The following is a 13323-nucleotide window of genomic DNA, read 5'->3' on the forward strand; positions in this document are numbered from 1 at the left end:
GTATAGTAAACAAGTGGCCAGTTTCAGGCTGGCTTTGAGCAGGGATGGCCAGAGATCTATGCTCATGGGTTAGAGCTAGGATGAACTGTGTGGGGAGCATCTGATTCATAGTCATTTTATCGGGAGAAAAAACCCAAAACTAACTGTATTCAGATCCTGTTCATCTGCTGCTTCAGTGCTGTTTGGATTTTGAGGTTTCCCTCAGAAACCTCACTCATTTTTTACAGCCACAACTGGATGTAGGGCATAATCCTTTCCCAGTTGGGTAATGCAGAATTTTTCCAGTAGCTTTAACTGAAAGAAGCTGAGACATTAAAGTTTCCTCTTGCACTTACTCAGGTCAATGTGAACTTTAGTTAGGATTGTGCCAACAAGTAAAACACTGGATCTCATAATAACATGTCTCTGGAGCTGATCTGGTGGTTTTACTCACCATGTAACCCTCACCCATGAATCCAGTCCCACCAGAGTGAACTGAAGCGCACGTGTGTGTTACTCTGCTGACAGGCTGTTTTATCCTATGCAAAAGTGATCAGCGATCTGTGTCTCATGGCCTAGCCATAAGGTCTGAGTTGTGTCTGTTAACTCGTGAGGCTTACACTGCCCAGTGATGTCAGCGGGAGTCTTGCATGAGTAAGCAAGCTATTCTTTCCTCTAATGGAGTTATTTGATTGTTCTGTATAATGCATTTAAACTGTAAAGGAGTTTTACACGAGCTGCTACCAAAGCTGCACTAAAGTTTCACACTACAGTTTTATGAGGGAAAGAGTTAGCTACATCTGAAAAACAGAAGATAAAAGAAGCCAGAAGTTAAAGAAGTCAAGAGGGTGTGTAACGAGCATTAATAATTCAGATAAAAGACAGAACAACCTAGTGAATATTTCACGTTTTATTGTTATTAAAAGTTCATTATGAAATTGGCACAACACATAAAAATAAATCTGTGGTAATGATACATATTGCTATTATTGCCCAGTCTTTGCGTGCACACCCTCACTCTTTAAAATCAGGAGGTAATGAATGTAAGACATTTCATTGGCTAACTGCGAAACCAGTGTTAACTGCAGCAGAGAGAGGCTGTGCTTTCTGTTGACTCTATCAAACGGATCATGCAGACAGAAATAGTCCTCTATTCATACTTTAAAATAAACTCAGTTTTAGAGTATGCCCCAGCTGAAAATAACTGGAGAGGGAGAGCTAGAAATACCCCTTTTCTTATGGACCTATTTCCATGAAAGTCAAAGGGATTTTTGCCATGGGTTTTAAAAGCAGCAGGATATAGTTATTTGTTGACAGACAGATGGAGAGGCCTAGCAACAGAAGCTAGGGAGGACCTGTGGCAAAGTATGAGTTTATTATTTTGATCTTGCACATGCCGCTCAATCTCCTTGTTGTAGTAATTGTGTATGTTCGTAACAGCAGTGATTGCTGGGAGGAGCTGGGAGGGTGTATCAAAGCCAGATAAAGCGTCTGCAGCTCATTTTTTCTCCCCATTTGTGTTGGCCTTGGTTCTAACCCCACACACCATTCATTGCAAAGTGACTTTTACCTGTATGGTTTCTGATCCACATGAAAAAATCAGAACAATACTCAGGATTACAAAAAATCTCACCAGCTCACTAACTGTTCCTACACTTGTGTAGCTTTTCTAACTTCTGTGCTTATCACAGTGAGGATTTAGGGCTGCCCTCAGCCTGACTCTTGTTCCTCATACTGTCTTAGCAGTTCCAGGGGTGCTGGGAGGTTGCTTAGAGCTGCCACTAACTGGCTCAGCAGAATTGTGGTTTTGCAGTTTTCTGCATGGAAGGGTCACTGTAACCAGCCCCAGTGCAGAAGGCAGCGCTGTAGATTTCTGTGGGGGGAGGCAAGATGAGCCCCACATCAGATACACTGCTTGAATGTCTGTGGGGAAGAAAATACCTTAGTGGCATGGCTACTCCTAATTTTTCCTATTATTTATTTGGGAGCCTCTTTTAAAGAAGGCGAGTAGGAAAATGAACCCATTCATGCCTTCCAAACTTGTAAGCAACACTGTTTTTTTGCTGTGTGTCCTGGTATGGGGTTGCAGAAGGTGGCAGCTAGCAATGTGGCAAATGCCTATCCCTGGGAAACTGTCATGCAGCTCCACAGCCTGTGCTCTTCGCTGGCTCTGAAATGCCCACTGCCTCCCTCTGAACTCATGCTCCATTAGGACTACAGCACATCATGCTACCCCAACCCTACTACCAAGCTTGGGAGTGCTGTGGCTACTCTGTTCTTGTTTCCTCCACAGTGAATAGTTTTAGATCCTGGAAGATAAAAATCTCAGTGCTGCTCCCTTACATTAAAATCTCAAGGCTTCAGTCTCAGTCTCATAGCAGGAGAGTGACAGGGGTGGAAAGCTGGCGCAGCAGAATGGTGAATCAGGCTCTCCCTTTGGTTTTCAGGCTGTTTACTCAAAACAGCCCTTGAGAAAGATGCTATGCCTCAAGCAGATGTCACATTCAACCGGTTTAGCAATATTACGCCTATTTCTTCTCAAGCTAGTTAAGGGGGGGAGGGAGAATATACTATATGTTAGTGCAAGTTCACATAGACAACATATGAATATTTAGTACAAAATGTTCTTTCAAGGTGGGGCAAACATTTCTAATTGTGACACAAAAAGAAGGTATTTTGTAACATTTTTAACAACTTGGCTGTGAAAAAGTGTTTATGTGAAATATGTTTAGACACAGACTACCTCACATGATACTGAAGTATTTCAAGGCTCTTTCTGAGTAGGCTATAACCTCTTTTTTTTTTTTTTTTTAATTAAATCAGCTTTATCACAGCCAATTCCAAACACAACTAAATAATTTGGTCATGGTGTTTTGGTTGTTTTTTTGCTTTTTCCTCTTTGGAAAAAATAAAGCTATGCTAAGTTGAGTGATTCCACTCCACATGGGTTTTACCCCTTAAAGGCTTCTTTCATTTCAGAATTAATTCCGTCATTCGGAGGAAACCACAGAAATATTCAGCTAATAAATTCTAGCATAAGATCTCAAAAGTTGGTTCACACACTCAGTCCTGAAGAATTGCAACTTCCAAGAAGCTCACAGACTACTTGTCCCTACTGAAAAACATTTTGAAGGCCTGGCCTAATTTCTAAACAGCCTTATTTCAGGTCTAGTAGGGCTTATATCCAAAATGAAGACCTGAATAATCCCTGAATTGTGGAGACCAAAAAATTCAGATATAAATGATGCAGCACAGTCTCCCATCTTAAACAGTTGTATTTGGCTCAAAGTCCAACTGAACAGAAACATTTAAGGCCTCAGTTTTCTCTGACTTACACTGCACATGGAAGTGTTCAGCAGTTGCTTCTGAACACAATCAGCCAATGTAAGCCAAGTACGCGGGGAACTGCCCTTGGTTACATAGACATCCTTCTTTCGCCTGCCATAGCCTGGTACTGCCCAAGAGCAACAGAAAATTAAAAAAGGCTTCCAAACTGGTGTTAGACAGACAAATAGATGTGGAAGCCTTAACTGTGACTTTCTGCCCTTTCCTGAGCTCTCAGCCAAACCACAACCCATCAGAAGTGGGTTCACAGCCCTTCTTGCCTCAAAGCCTGGCTCAGAAACCACAACAGGGCAGAATCAGGTGGTGGGCGCCGCAGCTGGTGGAGTTATGCAAAGGCAAAACCAGAATCAAGTTCAAAAAAGCATTTTCCCGAGACAGAAAACTACTGGAGCAGAAACAAATGGGAGTGCCCAGCGCAGTGGGTGGAACAGAGGCAAGGCAGTATCACTGAGCCCTTACTCCTGACAGAGAGGCCACTGACACGGTGCTGCATCAAGTTCATCTCGGCATCCCTGGCATAGGCACTGTGCTGTGCTGAGCCTGTGCAGGATAGAAGTCTGAGGGCTGTGCTAACCTACCAGGAATCCCAAGCGGCTGAAAATTCCAGTCAGCCAAATTGCTTTTTCTGGGCTACAGTGAAGGCAAGGAGGGGAAATCTCCACTGGTGTGCTGTAAGGGAGATGATCTCTTTTGGTTTTGTGCTACTCTAGGGTCATGGTGCTACTTCCTCTCTCCAGCCTCCTACTTATGGCCCACTGGACTAGCAGGAAAGCCTCAGGCAATGGCACTGCATCAGCAAACCTGGCTTTACATATCTAGTTGGAGAAAGTGCTAGGCAGGGGGTTGCTAAATATCTCTCCAAACAGAATTCATCTTCTGCCTGCATCTGCTTTGGAACCATAAAGCATTTCCAAGCTGGAGAAAAATCCAAACACCTCATGTAGAAGCACCTTTCCCTTGGATTTTTATTATCATCATTTTTAAGAATATATTTTGTACCGAAACACTGTCAGCATTCTTTATACAATGGAAAATGACACAGTCATCATGTATAATGTAAAAGAGTAAAAACAGAGCAAGACAGGAACATTTCATATCAAGATTCAATCTGGAGTACAAATAGAATCTGATGTACAACTTAAAAGCCATGCACCAGATAAAAAGATCATCTGGAAAACAACAGGTTCTCTCTTAATTTGGAAGGAGGAGGAAAAGTCAGGGAGTGTCAATGTTAAGGCTAAAAATTCCATTTTTAACTTACACTTTATAGGTGGCAACCTGATTCTTCACTTGGCTGCAGCAGCAGCGACACCCCCCTGGCTTTACAAAGAGATTTGCACTTGCATGAAATAAGAATCAGGCTTCTATGCTCAGAGGACTCTGATTGACCTCAACAGGCTTTGGACTAGAGCCACAGTTGGAATTTCAGCTTGCAGTCTAAGGCTTCTTAACTGCAGGCCAAATTAGCGCAAAATGAGGCTTTGCAACTGGCATTCTACCCTTAACTTTGGATATTCCAGTTCTGGTTGCTTTAAACCACAGCTTTATTGCAGGTTTAACATAGTTCTGTGTGTGAGATTCTTCTCTCTTTTTTTTTTATTTTCTTAAATACTGTGCTACAAAAGATCTTTTTGTATTCTGTGTCTTAGAAAGTCCCTATATTACATGTTTTCAGAATTGCCTAAATATATATTTATATCATGATTATAAGTACTCAGAAAGACCTGCTACAGTCTATTGTGAGCAGCCAAGGAAAAAAGTGTATTTAGTCCTAAAGAAGTCAAGAAAAGTGGCTGTGTTCATTTATAGTGTAGCACAATGACTGTGTTTATACAGCTATACCTACTATTTAAAAAGCTACTTGAAAAGTTATTATTCATGTGCAGTAGCTGATTTTCAAGCATTAATAACTTGGCTGTCTAGACAAGTTTTAATTGTCATATCAAAGGCCAAATATGTTCTCAAACAAGTGCATAAAATCTCCCATCTCCCCTGCAAAGAGGCTGGTTCTCTTTCTGAACTGAGAGACTGCCAAATTTAACTTTTTCTCAGGTTATAAAAGCACAGTTAAACCTACAAATTTGCTGTTTAAGGTTTTTAAAACAGATTGACTTTAACTCAAACCTATCCTGTGCAGCAAAGTTAGTAAGCCCTGAAAAACAGTTTCTAGTGTATATGCAGAGTTCCCCCCACACCCACCAACTACCATGCCCACATTTTCCCAGGGCCTAGAGGGCTCCATTAAAATGTAACTAAATGTTTGATAGGAAACATGTTTTTTCAAGAATGATATGTAAAGTTTACCCAAAGAACCTAAGACATTTTGTACATTCAAAATGTTTACACTTTGCTGTTCTTAACCATCAGTAAGATTGTTCATTTTTACTAATAATACATACAATGAGTATAAATAAATAAACTACAGATAAGCTTTAAAAATTGTATTAACAATACATTGTGCAAAAACTTGTAACGATCTACATTCTATGCAAATACCCTGACTAAAATATACAGGCTGTGTCCTCACACCCTCATTCAGTTTTTGCACAGTCCTTGGGCCAAATCAGCGGCTCAGAGCAATCAGCAAAATTCCATTGCAAGCCATGGAGGTAATGCTGATTTACAACAGCAGAAGAGCTGGCCCCCAGGTGTGTGCAAAAATCCCACAGAAATCAGTAGGAATTGTGCTTGACTAAGGACTAGACAGTTTGATTGTACCCCGTTAAAATGAGTGGGAGTTTTGCCATTGATTTCCATGGGACCAGGCTCAGGCCCCTGGTAAGGACATCAGCACGTGGCCCTATGTTGTGCTACACTACTCCACTTCAGTGCAGAAACAATATTTGCAAAAGAAAAACTTTTTTTTTGTTGTCACTGCTGTTCAGTAACTGGTTTTAGCGCTGCATTTCAGAAAGTGCCTTTCTGTGAGATTTGAAACAAAACTGCAAGTCTTTCTGAATCCATTCCAATTTGATTATCCAGCACAGGTGGGCTATTTTGATCCAAGAAAAACGGCTCAATGTCTATTAACCAACAATGTTCTTCATTAGAATAAACAACAGCCCGGTTCATTGGCACAGGAGTGAAGAACTGCATGCGGAAAAGGAACGGGGCAGCCTTCCTACCATAGCTGTGTCCAGAGCCGGCTGTCGCTTCTCCAAACGGACGATGGCACCTGAGCCGGTTTGGAATCTGCAGTCCTAACAAGCTCAGCCAAGTTTTGTAAGCTGAAGATCTCCATTTATCTTTATCGTGTCAATTGCTGACAGTGTTTCAATACGGTGGTAAAAATCAAAGAGCTGATGTCCATCCACAAATATTCTAAAACGGGGATGCTCGCAAAGTATCTCAACCTGTAAAAAAGTAAAATGATGAAGCATGTTGTTCACAGTGTAACTGGGAGGTTATTTCACAGAATACAAAGAGCACTCCATTAGCCTTTAAGTAGCATTGGTGTGGTTACACAAATTGCTACTTACGTGCCATGTAATAGCCAGGGCTGAGACCAGTTTGCCCCCATGACAACAGTTACAGCGTGATGGATCTGCTTACTTCACAGGGACGTGAATCCAATCTCACACTGTTGTGGTGGGAAGGAGTCTGGAACCCAGTCCCACTGGCATCAGGGAGGTTTCGCCTCTTGGAATAATGCCAGAAACAGAGTCAAACTGCTAATTACAGGGGGAAGAAATTGTATTTCCAACCCAAAACTTGCACTCCCTGCTACAGAATTTTTTTTTGCTGCAGAATGAGGGGACAGTTCCCTCTGCAATGCTTTCCACACTTCCGTTAATTTACTGGAAGGGAGTGAACATGAGAGGAGGGATGGGTCTGCTCTCCCCTCCCATACACAGTCACAGAGCTGCTGCAGAACTAAAAGCCTTCACTATTGTGGCTGCAGACAGCCCAGGACTCCCTGTTGGACTGGACTCCATACTGGGGCTGCAGTGAGGGAAATGTGGTGCAAGATGGCTTGAATTCAGCTAGATGGTTCACACAAGGCACAAACAGGATCAGGGAGGGACACAGCTCATCCCTCCTCCTAAGAGTCCAGCAGAAATGCTCTGGAAAAGCAACAAAGCCTGGAGCTGAACAGGCTTGGACAGGCTGGGAGACTCCTGATGTTAGAGGTGGCTTGAGAAGGTGCCCTGTAGTTAAGCTTTGCTGGAGCTGCCCCGGCAGGAAGCAGGCATATGAGGGCACAGAATGTATGCTTCTCGTACAAGCTCTCAGAGACCTCCAGGTCTGGACAGGTTAAGAAGAAAATCTGCAGGGAAGCCACATGTAAATCCTGGGTCATTTCAAGAGGCTTGTAGTCTGGAGTGAAGTGCTGCTTCCAGGCACTTGACTCTGCTGCTATTGCAGCATATAAAAACGGGAACGGGGCCAGTGATAAACTGACTGAGCCAAAGCCCAACTGACTTAGGGCACGTTGCACTGGGATAAGTGGTAGCAGACAGTCCAGGAAAGCCTAAGCTCCTGGGGACCTGGTAGCATACCACGTAACAGGGAAGCGCCTGTGCTGCCGCGTAGCTCCTGTGTCACTGCGGCAGGTGCATCCAACCTTAGGCCTTGTTATGTAAAAGATATGGTTAGCCTCAACACTGCTTACGATCCATTTTTTCAGATCACCCTGGGCCACGCCAGAATGATAATTGGACTGGATCACAAGTAATTGGCAAGAACACTTAATAGTCTAATTTATTCACTGAGAGGGAGACCATCAAAGATACAAAGTCAATTGGGAGCCTAAATTCCATTTGTGCATTGGGGAAAAAAGGAGGGAAAAAAAAGAAAAATAACAACACCCTTTCTACAGTATCTCATGCCAAACGTGCAATATTGCTGTCCTCTAATGTCAACTGTCGTTAGTGGGACACCCACAAAACATGCTCTGGGTAATTCGTCTGGCTTGTCTGAGGACCCAGCCACCACCCACTGCAGCAGGTAGTATAACCCTCTCAGCCAGAGTAGGACCAAGCCTCCAAGCCCTTTCAAGTGCATTTCCCACATGCACCAAAGGGTGTTGCCAGTTCTGATGGGAGAGTTTGTAGAAGCAAGTAGAGCGCAACCAATTCGCAGCAAACCCAGTCATAAACACCCTCTCAAAGCCCAAGCATCTGGGGAGACGGTGAGCTTTTGGGGCTGGGGGAGATTATCTTGGGGGCAAGAAGGATTAGGAGTTTGGCAGCTGGTCAGAGCATTGGCATTTAGCAGAGGGGCCAGCGAGGTTTCATAAGAGGGGTGGGGAGGAGGAGGAGGAGGGTTTTTCTGGGTCAGCTGCATGGAGAAGGCATGCAGCCTTTTTTCGTCAACGTTGTGAAGCTGCTGAGAGAGAAGCAGCCCTCTGCAGCTGCATACTTTGTTAGTCCTGATTTGCAAAGACATCTTCATATAACCATAAACACTACAGATGGGAATCTGCTTCTAGGTCAATCCAGTCCATCCCTTGCACCACAACATTTCCACGTACACCATTTTCAAGTGAATACAGACTTAAATTTGACAGGAGGTTTAATCCCAGGGTTCAGAAAAGAATACCACTATTGCTTAGCTGTTTAATCTGCTAACACGAAGGGCTATGGTAAACCTCAGCATAACATCCCTGGAGACAAAGGGTGAACAAGATCCTTATTAGCTGCACTAAGTTGCAAACACTATATCCATTAAAAAAACCATCAAAACATATGGCAGTCCCATGGAGTATTTACATTCTCCAGTAATAACTTGTAATGCGCTAATAACATAGAGGTACTTTTTAATTTATAGCTATAAAACTAAGCTCAGGAAGTGCACTTCATCACATAGTATTACAACCTCTGACTTGTCATAGCACCCCAGTCAGGCGTTCACAGCCCCATCTGAACTGCCTGCAGTTACACACAGCAGCGGGATCTCCACACAACTTCTGATCAATACAAACAAACAGGCAACCGGTGTCTCAAACAGAGAAGCGTGGGCTACACTGATTTCATGAGAGGCAAGTTGAGTTCTGTTGCGACTGATCAAATTACACTTCTATCAGATACGGCGCATGCCTCTGTCATCCTGGTACTCACCCTAAAAGGTTGGTCCGGTATAAATGGAAAGTAAGGAATAGATGATTGCTCTTCCCCCCATTCTCCTGCTACACAAGAGTTTCTGACAAACTGTCTGTCTGTAAATACGGCTTTCAGTTCAATAGCTACATCCGCAGGAGGATCTTCCGACTCCCCGCAAGTCAGACTGATGCCAAAGCTGCAACACAAACAGAACAGCTCTCATTCAGCCAGAAACGAGCAAATAAGCCCCAAATGCCACCGGTCTCATTTCTCAGCTTATTAAAACCACTGACGGTATAGCGGCACAGGGGGGTGATGGCTCAGCTCATTCAGGCAATGCTCCGAAAGCTCAGCAGGGACAAGAACATGGTTATAGCATATATATATATGTGCGTTGTGCATATATGTGTGTATATACATATTAATATATATATATGCTCTATACGCTCCTTTACTCCCAAGTGGAATGTTGGGAAACAGAATCCCTTAAAGAAATGCCCCCTCTATGGGTCAAAGGAGAAATCAGCACTCTATATTTAAAATGATAAAAATAATCCCTCTCCAGAAAGGAGGGATCCGTGTGTATGTGTGTTTGTGTGTGTGCGTGTGGCCTCCCCCCCGTGCCCCCTCCCCAGGCCCAGCGCCCCCGGGGCGGGCAGCCCTGCCCGGGTATTACCTCTCGGGGTTGAGGTCCACTATGCCCATAACTAAGATCTTCTTTCCCGGCCTCATTCCTCCTTTGATGTGCCCACAGAAAGGGACGATCTGGAAAGGACAGGGGGGAGGGTGGCGAGGGTCAACTCGGCATCAGCAGCGGCCGCCGTTGTGCAGCCGGGGGCGGAGGGGGTAAAGGGGTTAAAAAAAGCCAAACCGAATACCCCCCCCCCCCAAAAAAAAAACCCAGATAAAGGTGATTTACCAGGCGAGGGAAGTACACATCAGCTTGCACCGGGGATCCTAGGGAGTTGTTTAAATGCCCATCCTCTATTTTCTGCAGGTAAAAAGGAGAGCGCTGAGGCAGGGGCAGGCGGAGCCCCTCCCGGCACCCCCGCCCCGCAGGTGCCTGCCGTGGGGGGCCTGTCCTGCCTACCCCAGCCCCGTCCTCGGTCCCCGTCCCGGAGCCCCGGGGAGGGGGCAAAGCGGCACTCACCAGCGCGTCCCGCTCGGCCACGGTCCCCGCCATCTTGTGGAAGCGGCGGCGGCGCTGGGGACGGGGCGGAGGGGGACCGGCGGGGGCGGGGGAGACTGAGGGAGAGAGGGAGGGGGACTGTGCGGCAGCCCCGGCGGCCGAGGGGCAGCGGTAGAGCCGGAGCGGGAGCGGAGCCGGTGCAGAAGTAGGAAGGCGAGGAGGAGGAGTAGAAGGAGGAAGAGGAGGAGGAGGAGGAGGGGAGGCGGCCGGCTCTGCCTCGCCCGGCGGGGAGCCCAGCCCCTGGCCCGGGGGGGAGCCGGGCAGGGCGGGGGCTGCTGCCGCTTCCTGCGCTCCGCAGCCTGCCCCGCGGCGGGGCCCGACTGGTAGGGCCGCGGGGCCCGGCCCTGAGCGGGGAGACCTGGGCCTGGCCGCGCTCGGGCGCGGGCCCGGGCCCCGGCCCCGCCGCGGGGGGGGCGGTGGTGGGCCGTGGCGGGGGCGTGGGGCCTGTAGGGGATGAGTACTTGGAGGCAGGTCACAGGAGCCCCGCGCCCCTTATTTCTGGGAGCACCTTTATTTCTGAGCTTGGACACCGCGGCGAAGAGGGTTACCCAAGAGGCTAACTCCCCTTCTCCAGAGATGGAGAGGCGGCTCAGCCCCCCCCCCCAAGTGAGCCGTCACGCTGCTCCCTTCCGTGCCGGCGTGCCCTGCCCCACGGCGTAGACCCCCAGGGGGATCGAGTCCCTGAGCCGCTGCTCTGGTGGGGCACATCTCCCGGCGGAGGGTGGCACGGCCGGTGGCAGCGGGCGGCTGCTGAGCGTGCTGCTGGGCGAATTGCAGCCGCTCGGCCAAGTCAGGCAGCAGCTCCTTTGAAATCCTCCCCGCCAACCTCCTCATGAGACACGGTAATTGCATAAGTCGGTTGGCTGTCGATGGCTCGTTACAGAGTGGGAGCTCCTGTTTACATGCAGAGTCCGTAGTTATGCAATGTGGCGGTGTCTGTGGGTGTCCCACTCAGCTGAGAGCACGGCAAAGCTCCGATGGAGGCTGCCAGCCCTGCTCGCGGCTGCCATGCAATGCCAGGAATCCCTCGCCTTTACCACAGCAGGAGTGACTTGTCCCAGCAAGCATGCCGTAATGATCCTGTTGATGAGTTTAGGGTCCTGGGGGGGGGATTGAGGAAGGCTTTCTTCTCGCTTCCTTGCCACTGGGATTTGGTAGCATGAACATCTCTTTAGCAATGTGACACAGCAACTGGGCTTGGCCCGCTTTCTGCAGGACCTCACACGGGTCGCTTGGCTTTTTGTGCCTCTTACCTGTGTGTTGGGCTGGGTTGGTGAATGTCGCTGTCCTTCCTCCTCTTTGGTACTGTGAGGATTAATTATGTTGAGTAAAGTGGAGTGGAAGAAGCTAAGTCACTGCAGTGTTTAGGGTTTCAATATGAGGGTGCGCGTCCATTGGGAAACGCTTGCAATCAGTAGGTGATGCCATTAGAGAAATCAAGAGCTACTGAGAGTAAGTACAGATTGTGCAAGTGTTCAGACGCTTGGTTACTTTTTTTCAGTAGTGCCCACTAATTTGGGGATGTTTTCATCTCTGGATGCCCAGCTGGAGATGGCTCATAGAAGCTTATGTTTGTGCATACAGCTCTGCTGGAAGTCACGTACTGAAGTCACAACTTCTTCAGTTGCACCAGCATAGCTGGACACAATGGCAGCGGGCATCCCTGTAGCCCAGGTCTCAGCATGGGAAAACCACTGGACTGTTTTCTTCATGCCAAAACATTGGGTGTCAGCCATCACCACGTGGGAAAGCACCTTCCTCAAATACTGCCAGGAGACTGAATTCATAAACAGTGCAGTAACATGAAACCATTGCACATTAGAAACAGTTGGCTTTTGAGTGGCGAGTTGAGTGCATTCAGAAGTTCACCACAAAGAGGAACTGGAGTTAGCCTGATGGTTTTGTTAGCTCCCATGTGCTGCTCGCCTCACCAGTGCTGATGCCAGCTGCATTGTGCTTTTTTTTCTGTTGGCCTAAGAGAGAACAGAGATCGCCCTAAGCTTTTTTTTATTTATATAGTGGTACAGTGTTACATGATGCCCAAAGAGCTCTTTTCAGAACACCTCAGTTTTTCGGCTGCTGTACAGGGAGCCACTTTATTGGATAAGATTAAATTTATTGGACATAAGATCAGGCCAGCCAGTTGTTTGTGCCAAAGCATGAATTCTTGTGAGGAGAGAGGTCATCATTATGTCTTTGTTTTGTAGCTGGTTTTAATTGAACTTTTTCATTTCAAAATAATTAAATAGCAAGACTTGGCCATTTGGCTAGCTGCTTTGCCTTGTGTTTGTCTTTTTTGGCGTGTTTTCCAAAAACTAGCACAAATGCAATGTTTGTTTTGTTGGCCATGGAAAGATTGACTGGAACAACCTGCAATATGAAGTTACAATGTGGGAGGACATCCCCGTGTTTTTAAGGCACCGGTAGTCAGTGCCTTTCTGTTTCCATGCCACGTTCTTCTCTTGCCCCATAACAGCCCAGGAGGACATTGTGAATCCTGTTTGCACCACAAACAAGGTGAGGCAGCCTGAGCTGCCTCTGTGTGCCGCTGTCCTGCCTGTGTGATGGCTACTCCTGTGGTTTCTCCTAGGGAGGCATTCTCCAGCAGAAGAGGACTACCTACCTCTGCATTGCTCAGTGGTCTGTGGAGCAGGGTTGCATTTCTGGGCAGCACTGCGCCTCCCACCCATGGAGGAGCTTCCCTGAGACCCAGCTTCCCAGCAGGTTCCCCTTTGTAAAGAGCTGCAGGGTGAGTCCTGCCATCTAAGC

At 46.8% G+C, this 13323-nt stretch overlaps 1 protein-coding gene across 1 annotated transcript; it reads right to left on the reverse strand.

Annotated features, from left to right (window-relative positions):
• Positions 1-365: 365 nt before the first annotated feature.
• Positions 366-10903, reverse strand: LGALSL (galectin like). The gene is made up of 5 exons (XM_075035564.1): positions 10516-10903; positions 10285-10356; positions 10042-10130; positions 9384-9561; positions 366-6677 (listed from the first exon to the last, which is right to left on the reverse strand). Exons 1-5 carry the CDS (start codon positions 10546-10548, stop codon positions 6534-6536), a joined length of 516 nt encoding a protein of 171 aa, XP_074891665.1. The 5' UTR covers positions 10549-10903; the 3' UTR covers positions 366-6533.
• Between the last annotated feature and the right edge of the window lie 2420 nt (positions 10904-13323).

The sequence above is a fragment of the Buteo buteo genome, chromosome 9, assembly GCF_964188355.1.
Source record: "Buteo buteo chromosome 9, bButBut1.hap1.1, whole genome shotgun sequence".
In the NCBI taxonomy this organism is placed as follows: Eukaryota; Metazoa; Chordata; class Aves; order Accipitriformes; family Accipitridae; genus Buteo; species Buteo buteo.